The sequence below is a fragment of the Neophocaena asiaeorientalis genome, unplaced genomic scaffold (assembly GCF_003031525.2).
Source record: "Neophocaena asiaeorientalis asiaeorientalis breed wild unplaced genomic scaffold, Neophocaena_asiaeorientalis_V1.1 scaffold692, whole genome shotgun sequence".
NCBI lineage: Eukaryota > Metazoa > Chordata > Mammalia > Artiodactyla > Phocoenidae > Neophocaena > Neophocaena asiaeorientalis.
The window spans coordinates 950,743-966,094 of record NW_020172814.1 but is presented as its reverse complement, the minus strand read 5'-3'; the positions used below and the strand labels follow the sequence as shown (position 1 = coordinate 966,094).

The window sequence follows — 15,352 nt, the reverse complement described above, 5'->3', positions numbered from 1 at the left end:
TGAAACAGACCTCTGAACACTGAATGCACTGGGCTCTGAGGAAGTGGGGTGAATGGGACGAGGAACAGAGGGCCAGGACACAGAGGCTCACTTGCTCTCCCCAGCGCTGTCTCACTGGTGTTCCCTGAAGGCCCGGTCCCCTCTGCAGAGGTAGGGAGGTGGGAAAGAGGGAGCCAGGAGTGAGCTGATTTCTCAGTGACCTTCCGAGGAGATGAGGGCAGCCTCTGAAGGGTTAGTCCCAGGACCAGTGTTGGAGAGAGGACTGACATGCAGAAATATTTCATGTCACAGGTAGTTGCACCAAAGTCATATTTAGGAGAAACTACAGCCTCTTCTCTGATTGTTAGAGCGAGAATCCTGACGGGCACCCTTATAAGGTGGCAATCTGTGGGAAAGAGAAGTTGCCTCCCACCTTCCCTTCCATTGCCAAAACCTGCCATGGAAGCCCGGTGATGGGGCATGTGTCGAGGACCATGGTCCACAGGTGGGATCCTCTAGAAGTGACACGACAGGACACTTAGCTTTGCATATTTGCCCCTTTTTGGAAAGGAAGGGAAATCATTGTTGGAGCCCTCAGGAGCTGTGGGCGCTTTCCTGATGGCAGGGACATTGCAAGCATTCCCAGGGGATGGTTCTTGACTGAATTTTAATCCTGTTGTTTAAAAAAACTGGGCCCTCAAGGAGAGACGTGGCATCATTTTGTAGAACTAACATTCCCTGCATCTATGCCAACTTTTTTCTAGCTGGAATCCCATCCAACATACCCTACGTCCCTATTTTCCAAACTGATGAGATTTCAATGTCAAGTCCTCAAGGAAGATCCAGCCACTGTTTCAAGGAAGAGAGGACTGACCGCACGAAAATGGATTGTACTGTGACCCTGCGCCAGCACAGGGCTGCTCCCAGGGGACACAAGACAGAGGAATACGAGGGGCTCTCTTGTGTGTCCAAGCCTCCACTTGTAGCATAGCCACTGAAAACAAAACAAAAAAATTCCCGTTCCTATATTGGCATAAAAATACTCACTCTAACTTCCCCAGTGCAGAGGGAGATGGAGTTATTTTCCCCATTTTAGAATGGTGCTTGAGTGATTTTGTTACAAAAGACTCTTGTTACTTCTGACCTGCTTTCCTTAATGCCCTAAGGCAGAGTGTGTTGTTGGAAGGAAATAGAAATCTCTTCTGTTTTGCTTTTAAAGAAGACTCAATAATTTCCTAAGAGGCCCTTTCCACTGCTCTCTACCTATTAGGAAACTCAAGAAAAGTGCTTTTCTACACAAATTGTCCCCATACTTCCTAATGCTCTGGCTTTGCCTTGTCTCCTTTAGTTGGAAATCTGAGAATTCTGTTCCATCCACAAAATTTTGATGGTTTATGGTTCCCCACATACCAAGTTTCTTCCCCTCCATCCAAAGAACATCCAAAACCTCTTCAAGAACTAAACTTCACTAACACAACCAAAATAATCCAGAGATACATGGGAGACACGCTAACATCTCACTGCATAGGCTTCTAGAAACAATTTTTCCTCCCCCCTCCCCTCCCCCCACCACTGTGCTCATCAACAGGGCACCTACAACCGCTAATACCACCAGAGTTACCTTTTACCTGCTCGCTTGTAAAATAGCAAGGGTTCCCTGAGTCAGGGATTCAGTGCATCTTTATTATTTTAATATGTTAATTCCCTGGATCAAATTGAAGAGCAATTATAGAAAGAACAGAGCAAAATTTCTCATTAATTATTTTGCCCACGTAAAGGGACATAGTATCATTATGTGCTTGGCTAGACAGGACAATGACTGGGGGTGAGTTAGGAAAAAAGAAGAAAGGAAGATACATGTCAGCTAAATGGCAGTTTTTCCAGCTTGAGCGATTAGCCAGGGAGAGCAAGGTTTAGACTAGTCATGCAAGGGACCGTCTCTATCCTGAGAGCACTGATTTCATCTCTAAGATATATTCCAGCAAAACCTGTTTCCACTAAGAGGATTAATTTTCTCCGTCTTATCTGATTGTGATGGTCGAAGGATATTTCCACTACCAAAATCACGGCCCAATAGTCTGTCTTCCTCTTGACAACCTGGAGCTTCGACAATAAGCGCAATTAACCTTTTTTTTTTAGAGTCAGGCCATCACCTAACGTTCCAAGAAGAAACTGGGCAAAGGAAACAGCTGGAGACAAGAGAGGCATGAAGCTATTACTCCTATGTTCAGTCCAGAACTTCTGAGTTTGGGGAAGAGGTGAATTTCAGGGCTATCTTCTTGATAGGATGGTTCAGAATTATAGATTACACTAAAAAAGGTCAATGTTTCAGTTTAAAGTGTTGTTAGGTGCTTTGAATATCCCTAAATAACTTGCCAGGTTGTACAAACATCCTTAAATACACATTAGGTAGAGTGACGTACAACTGTCATGGAACACTGAATTATTTGAGAGGTATTTCTGGTGATATAATGATGAAAAGCAGATACCTGTTTATGGGCAAAAGTTGAAGAAAATAAGCATAGAGCCCTTAAAAAGCCTCTTTTTTTCTTAGTGGCTTGTGTTTTCATTAATTCTTTAAATATTCATCCTTTTCATATAAAAATAAAAAAGTAAAATCTGGAGAAAGCAGCAAATTCTCTTTCCTCTTGTTTCCAGAACACTCTACTCATATATCCATTATAGCACTTATCAGAGGGAACTACAATAATTGGTTTATTATTTCCCCTCTGAATATAAGTTCTTCAAAGACAATAATTTCTCATTTAGTTTTACATCGTCAATGCCTAGGTATATGGATTGCTTCTACCTAGAAGGTGCGGAATACATATTTTCTCAATAAATTAATGACTAACTGAATGGCTCAACCCATTTCTTAGATTCTAGTGAAGTCATAAATCAGACCAGATACATTATAGTTCAATTTTTTATAACTCTGTCTCTTGTTAGAGAGAGAAATGCTCCACTGATCATAAAAATCCATCAACCCTGCTTAAGCTAAGCAGGTAACAGATACCTGAGTACACAGATGTCTGGACTGAATGTCTGCCTTTGGTGGTTCCCTACACTGTCTCCCCAGTGTCTTAATCCAGTGGCAAGATCTTTTATTTTTACCTGTGTGACCTTCACCTTAGGTCTTCTAGGCTCAGGGCTTGGAGATACTAAGAACATGTGCATTTTTTCCTTTTCTTTTTCTTTTGGGGGTTTTGCACAAACCACAAAACATAAGAACTAGAAAAGATTATTTTTAATTCATAAATGAAACAATACCTTGCAGTCCCTTTCTTTACCTGTTTTCCCTTAACCCAGAGGTTCAGAGGTAAGTTCAGAGGTAGGTCTGTCCTTTCCTCAAAGAGGACTTGGAAAGAATATACTAGAGTTTTCACTCAGTGCCTATTTTTTTTTTTTTAATCTCATAGATCATAAAGTTGGGAAAAGTCTTCCTTTGGAATCAGATTCTGTCTGCTAAAATTTTAGTTAATTACTTCCTTATGAATCTCCTGCCCAAATGAAATATAGTCTTGTTATGAATTGTGGTGGTTCAATTAATGATGAGAGCAAATGTGTTTCCAGAAACATGTTATTTTAGTAGCACTTTCTTAGACACTGAAAACTTTTTTTTTAACTTAAAGACAAATTCCTTATGGTCCTAGCAGTAACAGTGTGAGTTAACTACTTCTCTCCAATTTATTTCAAAATTCTTTCTTAAAGATTGTTTCTGGGGCTTCCCTGGTGGCGCAGTGGTTAAGAATCCACCTGCCAATGCAGGGGACATGGGTTCAAGCCCTGGTCCGGGAAGATCCCACATGCCGCGGAGCATCTAAACCTGTGTGCCCCAACTACTGAGCTTGCATGCCACAACTACTGAAGCCCGTGCGCCTAGAGCCTGTGCTCTGCAACAAGAGAAGCCACTGCAATGAGGAGCCCCTGCACTACAATGAAGAGTAGCCCCCGCTCACTGCAACTAGGGAAAGCCCGAGTGCAGCAACAAAGACCCAATGCAGTCAAAAATAAATAAATAAATTTATTTTGTAAAAATATTGTTTTTATTGTGTTCATAGGGTTTGAAGATCCTATATGTGTTGTATATCCTTCTTTGGAACTGTAGTCTCCCCTAGAGGACCTGTGTATAAGTAGACAGTACACACATACACACACAGACATGGAATAGCTACATATATTAGAATCAGGCCATCACCTAAAGTTCCAAAAAAGAAACTGGGTAAAGGAAATAGCTGAAGACAAGAGAAAAACGAAGCTATTACAGATATATACATAATATATATATATATATATATATATATATATATACACACATATATATAATACATATGTATGTATGTATCCATGAGTTCCAAATCCTGAGTCAACCAGTCACGGATCGTGTACCAAGTTTATGATCCACAGTTGGCCGAATTTGCAGATGTGGATCTGCAAATACAGAGCTTTGACTATGGGACTCAAGCATCCATTGATTTTGGTCCTGGAACCGATTCCCCACAGATACCAAGGTACGACTCTATAAATCTTTCTTTAAAAACTGTAATGTATCTAAATGGAGTTTTAATATAAATGTAACCAGTGCCAGTAATAACAGAAATCTACTTCATTCTGTTTGTTCATTCTGTCTGCTCTCCCTGAAGTAGGAGGGAGGCCGATGAATCTTAGAAGCTAAAGTTAAAACTATGAGAAAACCCTGAGGAGCCGTGCTCCCTTCTCTGGGGGACTTGGGGGGTAGGTTGGGTCAGTTAGAGTTTAGAGGGGAAAGGTGTCTTGAGCATATGCTGACTGGGTGCCATGGAGGAAGAATGAGCTGGAAAAGCACTGGAGTTGCATTCCTTTCTGTCTCCTGTATTTTAAAATTAACCTTCTCAGAATTTTGTCTCTTATTTACCTTTCGAAAGAACCAGTTTTTAAAAATTTTATTCTTGGTTAATCATTTATTTTGTCTGTTTTATTCCCCTTGTCATTGATTTCTATCTTTATTATTTCTCTTCACTCTTGTTTCTTTGTTCTCTACTCTGAGTCTTTATCCAGTTTATCAAATTGAATGCTTTATTTGTATGGAATCATTTTTCTCTTAATAAATGATTTAGAGTCATAAATCATTCTGTGAATACCACTTCCGTTATTTCCTGCAAGTTCTGATAAACAGTATTTTCAGTTCTAAGAATTTAAAATTTCCCTTTGATTTTTTTATAGAATTATTTAGCCTGGTGAACAAGATGTTAAAATTGAACTTTTACTATCTCCAAGCTGACTGGGGCTTTAAGGCTGAAAGCAATAGATGCTATAGTTGTACCTAGAATATTACAATACTTCTTCAGGTCCCTTCACATACTGATTCTTAAATATTCCTAATGGGAAAGTAAATTGTGCAACATGGACCAAAGTTGAAACTGTATAGGGACTTCCCTGGTGGTCTGGTGGTAAAGAATCCACCTTCTTGGGACTTCCCGTTGGCAGTGGTTAAGAATCTACCTGCCAATGCAGGGGACACGGGTTCGAGCCCTGGTCCAGGAAGATCCTACATGCCCCAGAGCAACTAAGCCCGTGAGCCACAACTACTGAGCCTGCGCTCTAGAGCTCACGAGACGCAACTACTGAAACCTCGTGCCACAACTACTGAAGCCCGCGTGCCTAGAGCCCATGCTCCACAACAAGGGAAGCCACCACAATGAGAAGCCTGCACACCGAAACGAAGAGTAGCCCCTGCTCGCCGCAATTAGAGGAAGCCCGCGCATAGCAATGAAGACCCAACGCAGCCAAACATAAATACATCTATTAAAAAAAAAAAGATTCCACCTTCCAATGCAGAGGACATGGGTTGGACCCCTGGTTGGGGAACTAAGATCCCACATGCCGCAGGACAACTGAGCCCGCACCACAACCACTGAGCTTGCGTGCCTCAACTAGAGCCCACGTGCCACAAAACTACAAGGTACATGCGCTCTGAAACCCGCGCACCACAACTACAGAGAGAGAAAACCCACATGCCACAACTAGAGAGAAGCCTGCATGCCACAACTACAGGGCCCACGCGCCCTGGAGCCCGCGACGCCACAACTAGAGAGAAGCCTGCATGCCACAACTACAGGGCCCACGCGCCCTGGAGCCCGCGACGCCACAACTAGAGAGAAGCCCACGCACCTCAACAAAGAACCCGGGCACAGCAACAAAAATAGATACCACGTGCCTCACCGAAGATCCTGCAGCTGCAACTAAGACCCAACGCAGCCAAAAATAAATAAATAAAAAATTTTAAAAATGTTGAAACTGTGTATACACCCTACGACACAGGGGGACACACGCAAAATGTTCACTGTATTTTTAAATAATAAAATATTAGAAATCAATATCTAAATGGAGGAATAAATTATGGCATGTTTGTATAACACAATATTCTATACCAAATTAAATGACTTAAAATCTACATCTATCAATGTAACCGTGGAGGACTCGATGAGGCCGTCCCAGGACAGACCCCTCCCCCATAGCTTCTGCTGTAGCTCCTCTCTGAAGTACCTAGATGATAGTATCTGATGCATATTTCCAGACTTTTTCAGATGTTAAAACCACCACCAAATGGAAGAAATTAACTACTTGGTGATCATGAGCAAGGAGCCCCATAGACTTTCCGGTGCCTAAGAACTGATCACCATCAACCAATCAGAGAATTGTACACAAGCTGATCACATACTCTGAGACCCCCTCTCCCCTACCTTGCCTTTAAAAATGCTTTGCTGAAACCCTTCGGGGAGTTTGGGTCTTTGGGGCATAAGCCACCAATTCTCCTTGCTTGGCCCTGCAATAAACTTTTCTCTGCTCCAAACTCTGCTGTTTCAGTTATTTGGCCTTACTGTGCATTGGGCACGCAAACTTGCATTCCGTAACATCGATATGAATGAATTTTAGACATTTGATGTTGCATGAAGTGGCAAGTTCTAAAAGTGTATGCACTGTTCAATACAGGTGATGAAAAGTAAAAAGATAACACAGAGCAAAAAACCCCATAAAAAATATATTTTTATGCTACTGTATGTTGCTATGGATAGAAAGATTTAATGCAAGTAATAACATAAAACAATAACATGATATTTCAGTGTTGTTGGCACATTAGTATTTTTCATATAATCTTTGAGCTTATTTAGATTGGGGCATATTGAACACATATTTAATAATGTTTAAATAAAAGCCTATCTTTATTTTTTGTTTCAATCTCTTTTTTTTTAAAGAAAAAAATGCTTTCAATTAGTTCTCAACCATATTTACTTGTGGGTAAATTTGCAGCCGTACATATTTAACGTGCGTATGTAGTCTTCCTACATTGTAGAATTTTTCACCTTACAAATGCTTATAAAGATAGATATCAAAGTAAATCTTTCTTGGGCCCTGGGACTCTGGGCACCCTGCCTTTGCACTGGCCCTTCAGGAAAACAGTGCGGTATGGTAGAGTCAGAAGTCAAGCAGACCTCACTCAAACCACAGTTCCCACACTTGTTATCTTGGGTGACCTAAGATGAATATTTTAAACTCTATGAGCTTCAGTTCATTCATCTGTTAAGCAATGTGAGATTTAAAAGTTGTTGAAAGATTTAAAGGTAATTTAACCATAGTGCAAAGCATGTAGCAAGTATCAATACTAGCTATTACTGACCTTATTATACATTACATATCTGTATAAAATATATATTATTACATAATTCCATTGTTCTATAACTGCAATTATACGTATGTGTATCAAAGATGCTCTCTGAAGTAATAAATAAAGAGATGTTCTTCCTAAAGGAATTAATGAACACACATACACAAAAATTTCAGACAAATTGGGTAAGGTAAAGTATGTAAATGATTTAAAGCAACCATTTTATTTTGTTTGTACATTCCGTGAGTCAAAGGTTCAAACAGAGCCCAGTGGGGACAACTTGTCTCTGTTACACAATATCTGGAGGTTCAGCTGGAAAGACTCAAGGCTAGAAGTGAATGTTTGTTTTCTAAGTTACTTGACAGAAAAATGTTTTAAAAAGGAGTCAGCTGCTCTAGTGCATTGGAGGCACAAGGTAGTATAAAGATCCAGGAAAACTAGTAGCTGCCAATGGAAGATCAATGAAATATGAAGAGAAATTCCTAAAAGGATACTATAACCCGAATAAAAAATAAGAGTTGATTTTGAGAAAGGGTTTTAAGAACTTGGCTATTATGTAAAACGGTACATTTATCTGTGATTCTTGGAAAGAAAAGTTACTGGCTTAGAAACAATCTCATGTATCATGATATATATGTTAACATACTAGACACAGAAAAATCAGGGCATAGGAAACCAGACTGAGCTCACGTGCCTGAGCTTTTGTTTCCACTTTTGGAAACAGCCTATGTATAAGGATAACTGAATCACTCCTCTGGTTTGTCTAGTCTTAATTTCTATTTCTATGGCTAATTAAAACCCTAATTTTCAAATAAATCTGCCCAAAGCTAGATGGTCACTTTTTTAGCTGTCAGTGGGTGGCTGACTCAGCCTGGTTCACAAGCCGCAATTCCATATACAAAAGAAATGAAAAAAATGCCCTGAATTGTAAGCAATCAAATTGCCATCAGAAACTAACAACGCGGTTTAATTAAAAAGGAAAATCCGTAGTAATTCATTTTCTCCTTTCCACTCTTCACACAACAGAATAAGAGGTAGTACAGAGAAGCAATTAAAACGAAATCACCTTTTGCCCTTGGGGTGTCTGAGTAGAACCTTTACCACCAAAATAATTAGCTTCAGATTCCTCTTTTTCCTCCCCTTTATCACACCGAAATTGCTTGCGGTCTTAGAAACAATGCATTGCCCTGCCTCTTCTGTTAACCCTAGGCTTCTAAGAATCTCAATCATCTTGTTCTTTTGTAAAGATGGTAAGACTGCACAGTTACAAGGCCACTGTCCCTATTCGATTAGGACCTTGAATCCGACTGGGAACCAGCCTGATCTCACGAATTACAACTAACTTATACAGCCTCTGAGATGGGGTGACTGGACTGGAGTCCAACAGTGGGTGCACATGACTGTGTCCATGACCACAGGGTGTACCTTGAAGCTGCTCCTGCAAGGAGGGTGACAGGAGGGAGGATTCTCGGGACACGAGTGTACCAACACTGTTGCAAAACTCAGTACCCATCCCTCAGATGAAAGCACACCCACTCTCCTGACCTTTGAACAAATGCTGCATCATTTACCGGGCGAGACTACAAGCACTGCACCTCAGCCATCAAAACCACCTGGCAATATTACACATCACAGCCAGAGGCTCAGAACCGGAGACTCATGAAACTGACCTGTCACAGCACATCACAATTTTCACACAAATAAAACACTCTACATCACTTCCAAACTACTCATGTCACTCTCATGCATGTCCTCACAGTATGGCAAACACAGGGGCATCTGGTAAACACTGGGTTCCAGTAAAGCAAACCCTGGTGAGGTTCAAAGTAGTTGTAGGTCCATATGCAAGGTCTCACTGAGGCTCGGGAACAAGAGAAATGGAAAGCGAGGCTCCACTGGGAGCTTCGGGGTGAGTAAAAGGGAGCGAGGTGAACAGGGTGACACAATCAGCAGACAGCTGGAGCACCACTGAGAAGAGAATCCTTCCCATTGGCTAGTACCCCACAGAATCCTCTCCCAGCAACCCCAGTGGTACACAGGACAAGAGACAGAAAGAGCTCTTACTGTAGCACTCGGGAGTGGCTGAAATCTTTCAGATCTGAGTCTTCTTCGTAATACGGAGTTATCATTGCCAGCCCACTGTCACTCAGCATGCGTTTCCGGAGGGCAGGATTCCACCAGTCTGTCATTCTGGGAGGGAGGAGAAGGCACCAGACATTCAAGGTCAGCCACAGGACTTAGTCTGCTCTTTCTCAGGATGATTCTTGTCTCCAAATGTGAGGACGGAAATTAATCTTTATTGGGTATTTACGAGGTATTTCACCCTTATTAGTCCGTTTAATTTTCTCAACCATCAGGAACTCTTTGTATGCTGCTGCCCTCTTTATAGATGAGAAAACTGAATTTCAAGATTAAGTAATTTTAGGGCTTCCCTGGTGGCGCGGTGGTTGAGAGTCAGCCTGCCGATGTAGGCGACACGGGTTCGTGCCCCGGTCCGGGAAGATCCCACATGCCGCGGAGCGGTTGGGCCCGTGAGCCATGGCCGCTGGCGACGGGAGAGGCCACAAGAGTGAGAGGCCCGCGTACCGCAAAAAAAAAAAAAAAAAAGATTAAGTAATTTTAAATATGACATAGATAAGAAGCAATGGCGCCTGATGTAGAAAGGCTGGTTAGAAAAGAACAAAGCCTAGATTTGCTCTTTCACAGCTTCCCAGCTGTCAGTTTATTTCCAGAGGGGGCAATGGAAAAGAAATGAGAAAGGAACTGATTCAAGTTCTCGTGGATTTGCAGGCTACTTTATCTCTGGAGCTAGAGCTGAAAGAGAATGACTGAGAGGGCAAAGCCCAGGGCGAGCTTGGCAAAATGGGCTCACCCTTCATCAGATCCAACACTACAGCCCCGATCAGGTGGGGTGGGAGGACACGTAGACTCCAGCACCTACCGCTTCTACAGCAGGACACAGCATCACACTTGCTTTCCCCACAACTGACAGTCTTGACTTATCGTATGTGGCTTTCCCACTACCTTCGGGACCCCCGGGGTTTTTTTATCAGGCCGTCCTTCGTGCCTGTCGGCTTTCCCTTCATGCCAGGACAGCTCCCGTATCAGTAGTTCCGGCTCCTAAAGACAGCTGTATATCTGTTCCAGCCGCCACTTCTGTTTTCTCTTGGCCCCGCACAGACTAGGACGTACCACTGCTATCAGCTGGCCTGGCAGAGTGGGAATGCTCAGAAATAGCAGCCATGGTCCAATTAGTGAACAGGGGTGAACAGGCATGAGGCTTACCTCAAGTGAATATGTCTGCTAATATTGTATAAGTATGTGCACACACTTTCATATGCCACTTGAGTGCACGTGTGTGTGCTCTCCGGGGAAATCCTTATTTTAACTCTTTAGCGTCTATGTACCAGTAAACTACAAAAGTTCATTAAACTTCACAAGGGCAAAGGTTTCTGTGTTTTTACTTTTGCGCTGTTGTTTCCCAAGTGCTTACAGTAGGACCTGGCACATAAAAAAGCTCTCTAAATAAACATTTCTGAATTTATGAAACAATCTAGAAATGTTAATATGCTTTGGTGGTGCAGTGTGGTGGTTAAAATACACATGGGCTCTAGCATGGAACAGATCTCAATTTTTCCCCTTTATTTTCTGTGTAATACTGGTCAAGTTACAAAAACTCTCTAAACCTCAATTTTGTTATCTATGGATTTAAAATAATAACAGTACCAAGGGCTTCCCTGGTGGCGCAGTGGTTGAGAGTCCGCCTGCCGATGCAGGGGACTCGGGTGCCTGCCCCGCTCTGGGAGGATCCCACGTGCCGTGGAGCGGCTGGGCCCGTGAGCCATGGCCGCTGAGCCTGCGTGTCCGGAGCCTGTGCTCCGCAACGGGAGAGGCCACAACAGTGAGAGGCCTGTGTACCGCAAAAAAAAAAAAATAAAAATAACAGTACCAAATCTGCAGGGTCATTGTGAAATGATGATGATGATTTCAATAACATAATTTTTTGTTGTTGTTGTTGTTTTTGTTTTTGTTTTTGCGGTACGCGGGCCTCTCACTGTTGTGGCCTCTCCCGTTGCGGAGCACAGGCTCCGGACACGCAGGCTCAGCGGCCATGGCTCACGGGCCCAGCCGCTCCGCGGCATGTGGGATCTTCCCGGACCGGGGCACAAACCCATGTCCCCTGCATTGGCAGGCGGACTCTCAACCACTGCGCCACCAGGGAAGCCCTCAATAACATAATTTTTAACGAGTGTCTACCAAGTGCCACCAACTGCCCTAATTTTACATGTATCAACTCATTTAATTTTAAAGCAATTGTATGAGCAGGTATTATCATGCCCGTTTTACAGATGAGGAAATAAGCATAGAGCACTTAAGATGATTAGGTCACTATGAAGTAATAGTAGGGATATAAGAAAGGCATTTAGCACAGTATGTGACTCATAATTATAAGTGCTTGATATCTACATGTATCAGGCTGCCTTGATACAGGAGAAAAAAGAGAAGGATGAGGAAGAAGAGGAGGAGAGGAAGAAGAGAAAGGATATGGAGGAAAAAAATAATTGTCAAACCACCTGTGTCATTTTTTTTTTTTTTTTTTTTGCGGTACACGGGCCTCTCACTGCTGTGGCCTCTCCCGTTGCGGAGCACAGGCTCCGGATGTGCAGGCTCAGCAGCCATGGCTCACGGGCCCAGCCGCTCCGCGGCACGTGGGATCCTCCCGGACCGGGGCACGAACCCGCGTCCCCCGCATCGGCAGGCGGACTCTCAACCACTGTGCCACCAGGGAAGCCCCACCTGTGTCATTTTTTAATGTGATAATACAGGCATTACAGATGTATATGCACAAACGCAAATACTAGTGTTTTCTAGTTTGGTAGGAAATGCTGGTGTGGTGGGTAAAGAAGGCTCAGACATGACACAGATCTGAGTGGAAAGAGTAATTCTGCCCAGACATTCATAAGACAGACTTAGAATGGAACCAGCTGTACTACACTCTAAGGAAACACAAGAAAACCTGTATTTCAAAATAGTTTGATTTCATTAGAACTGTCAAGTGCAAGGCCAAACCAGACACGATGTCACCCTGTGGCCAGCTCACCACCACACCACCAAGGAAGAAGCCCACTCACCCGGAGGCTTGCTCCACCACCAGATCAGGCATTCCTGGGGGTGTCCCTGCCTGCTGTGACAACACCATATCTGGGTCCAGAATAAAAATCTCATCTTGAGAAATCTCCATCACAAAGTGCAAATGTTCCTAAGGAAGAAAAAGGAGTCTGTCAGATGACTGATAAGGTGTTCACATCCATCATCTGAAGAATAACAAAACAAAGCATTCTTGGTCTTGAGGAATAATGAAATTTTATGACATAGCACATGACCACAGTGTATTTTCAGAGGCCTGACCAGTGGGCATCCCTCCAGAAACAACATGGTAGCAAGAGGCTGAGGAAGGGGAGAGTTGAATCCTTCTTGGTTTGGGACTCTGACCAGGATACTGTTAGGTATAACCAGAGATGGTCTTGCCTCTTCTTCTTCCCAAATACTATCAAAGAAGTGACACCCTACATGCAACTTGGTCCAGCATGCATGTACAATGACCTGGACTTCCAGGATCCGGTCAAAGCTAAGTGGCATGGCTAACAACTGGTTTTTTGTGTTTTTTTTTTTTTGCAGTACGCAGGCCTCTCACTGTCACGGCCTCTCCCGTTGCGGAGCACAGGCTCCGGACATGCAGGCTCCGGACGCGCAGGCTCAGCGGCCATGGCTCACGGGCCTAGCCGCTCTGCGGCACGTGGGATCTTCCCGGACTGGGGCACGAACCCGTGTCCCCTGCATCGGCAGGCGGACTCTCAACCACCGTGCCACCAGGGAAGCCCTAACAACTGGTTTTATCAATGGATTCCATTCTGTACCTTCTTTTCCAGCGGGAGCACTAGCTATCATTGGGCACAAGCATTTTTTTTTCTCATTACTGAACTCTGGGAAGTGGTGAGTTGAAACCAAGCAACACAGATATACACTTGAGGTCTCAAATTTGCTAATCAGAAATAAAGTTAAAAAGGCATAAAATTTGGCTAGGAAGCAGTAAAAGTAGCAGTGTGAATGAAGATTTGGAGTGCAGGCTGGTGACAACATCTATAAGCCTACCTATCTTCTGGATTCATCTTCAAGGTCAAACCACATCACCTTGAGTCCACAGATCACAAAACATGTGAAGACAAATAACAAGCTCATAGCTGAGACTATGAATACCATTCCAGAATTTGCACACATTTCAGTGTTTTTGTTGAAAAAACAAGTAAAAGATTAGTATAGTTCCTGGGGAGTTTTTCACTTTCACAAATAGGCTCAAGAAAACTTACCTGAGATCTGTCTATTCGATAAAAGCGATCAGCAGAAGTAGCTAGGGAAAAAAAAATGTATACGGCATTCAGAGAGGCCTGTGTTCTGGCACCAGATTTACAACCTACTCACCTACGATGACAATCAAAAACCTTACATCCCAGTCAGTCCCTAAATCTACTTAGAAAAACTCAAGACTTCACACCTCTGCTGCCGCTATTCCACTGCTTAGGAAGCCCTTCCGCACTACACATGTCTACCTAAACCATGTCTTAACCCATAGAAAACAAACTTATGGTTACCAAAGAGGAAAGGGAGGGAGGGATAAATTAGGAGTTTGGGATTAAAATATAAACACTACTATATGTAAAACAGACAACCAACAAGGACCTACTGTGTAGCACAGGGAACTCTACTCAATATCTTGTAATAACGTATAATGGAAAAGAATCTGAAAAAGAACTTATACACATAGGGTTGGCCAAAAAAGTTCATTCGATTAATGAATACATTGTTCAATAAAGTTCTTGGTGAAAATGAAAAATGTCTTATTTGTACTGAAAAGCGAACGAAGTTTTTGGCCAGCCCAATATATGTATCTGAATTACTTTGCTGTACACCTGAAACTAACACAACATTGTAAATCAACTATATTTCAATAAACTGTTTTTAATAACACATCTTAAGAACCAACTCAAATCCCACCTCTTCTGTGAAACCTTCCTCAGCCCCATCCTCCTTGCCCCAGGTAGAATTTGTTGCTCCTACCTCTATATGCACATTTGCATTTTGTGCATGGTTTATAAAAACTATCTTCACAGAGAACTCTGAGACTAAGAAATCTGACTCTTTAAAGATCTGTGTTTCATTTCTTCTTTTATGTCTCAAGATATCAGCACAGAACCCTCAACAGAGCTGGGACTCAATATGTATTTATCAAGTAAATAAAGCTAGGAAAAACAAAAATAAACAAAAAAAATACTGTAGGTAGCCTGACTTCCTGAGGAAGTGATTCTCATTTTGGAAAACAGTTTGAAGATGCAGAGCTCGGGACCACCTGTGGTATTAAAGGCATCATTTCACTTTAAAACTGAGTCCCTAAGCCATGTCTGAAGAAAGCTAAAACAGAAAAAACAAAAATTATTTAAGCAACCCTATAAGGGACTTGCCTGCATCTGTAGTTTGAGGGGGGGAAAAAAAAAACAACTTAATGACAAGCTTTGGGCTTCTAGAAATTAATCTGATTATTATCAATATTCAAAAGAATTATGTTCCTCCTCATTTAAATCTATCTAACAGAGTCCAGTATTATAAACAGATTTTCTACAAAGTACATAGTACTAGAGGGAAAAACTCAAAATGCAAATAATCATTCAAAAA

At 42.4% G+C, this 15,352-nt stretch overlaps 1 protein-coding gene across 1 annotated transcript in view; it reads right to left on the bottom strand.

Annotated features, from left to right (window-relative positions):
* Positions 1 to 15,352, bottom strand: part of DGKI (diacylglycerol kinase iota) — a 435,686-nt gene that overhangs the window by 58,173 nt on the left and 362,161 nt on the right. The window contains exons 25-27 of the mRNA XM_024741647.1: positions 13,993 to 14,033; positions 12,757 to 12,884; positions 9,689 to 9,814 (exon numbers count right to left, since the gene is read on the bottom strand). Of these exons, the coding sequence (XP_024597415.1) occupies positions 9,689 to 9,814; positions 12,757 to 12,884; positions 13,993 to 14,033 (295 nt within the window). The remainder of the gene's footprint in view (positions 1 to 9,688; positions 9,815 to 12,756; positions 12,885 to 13,992; positions 14,034 to 15,352) is intronic.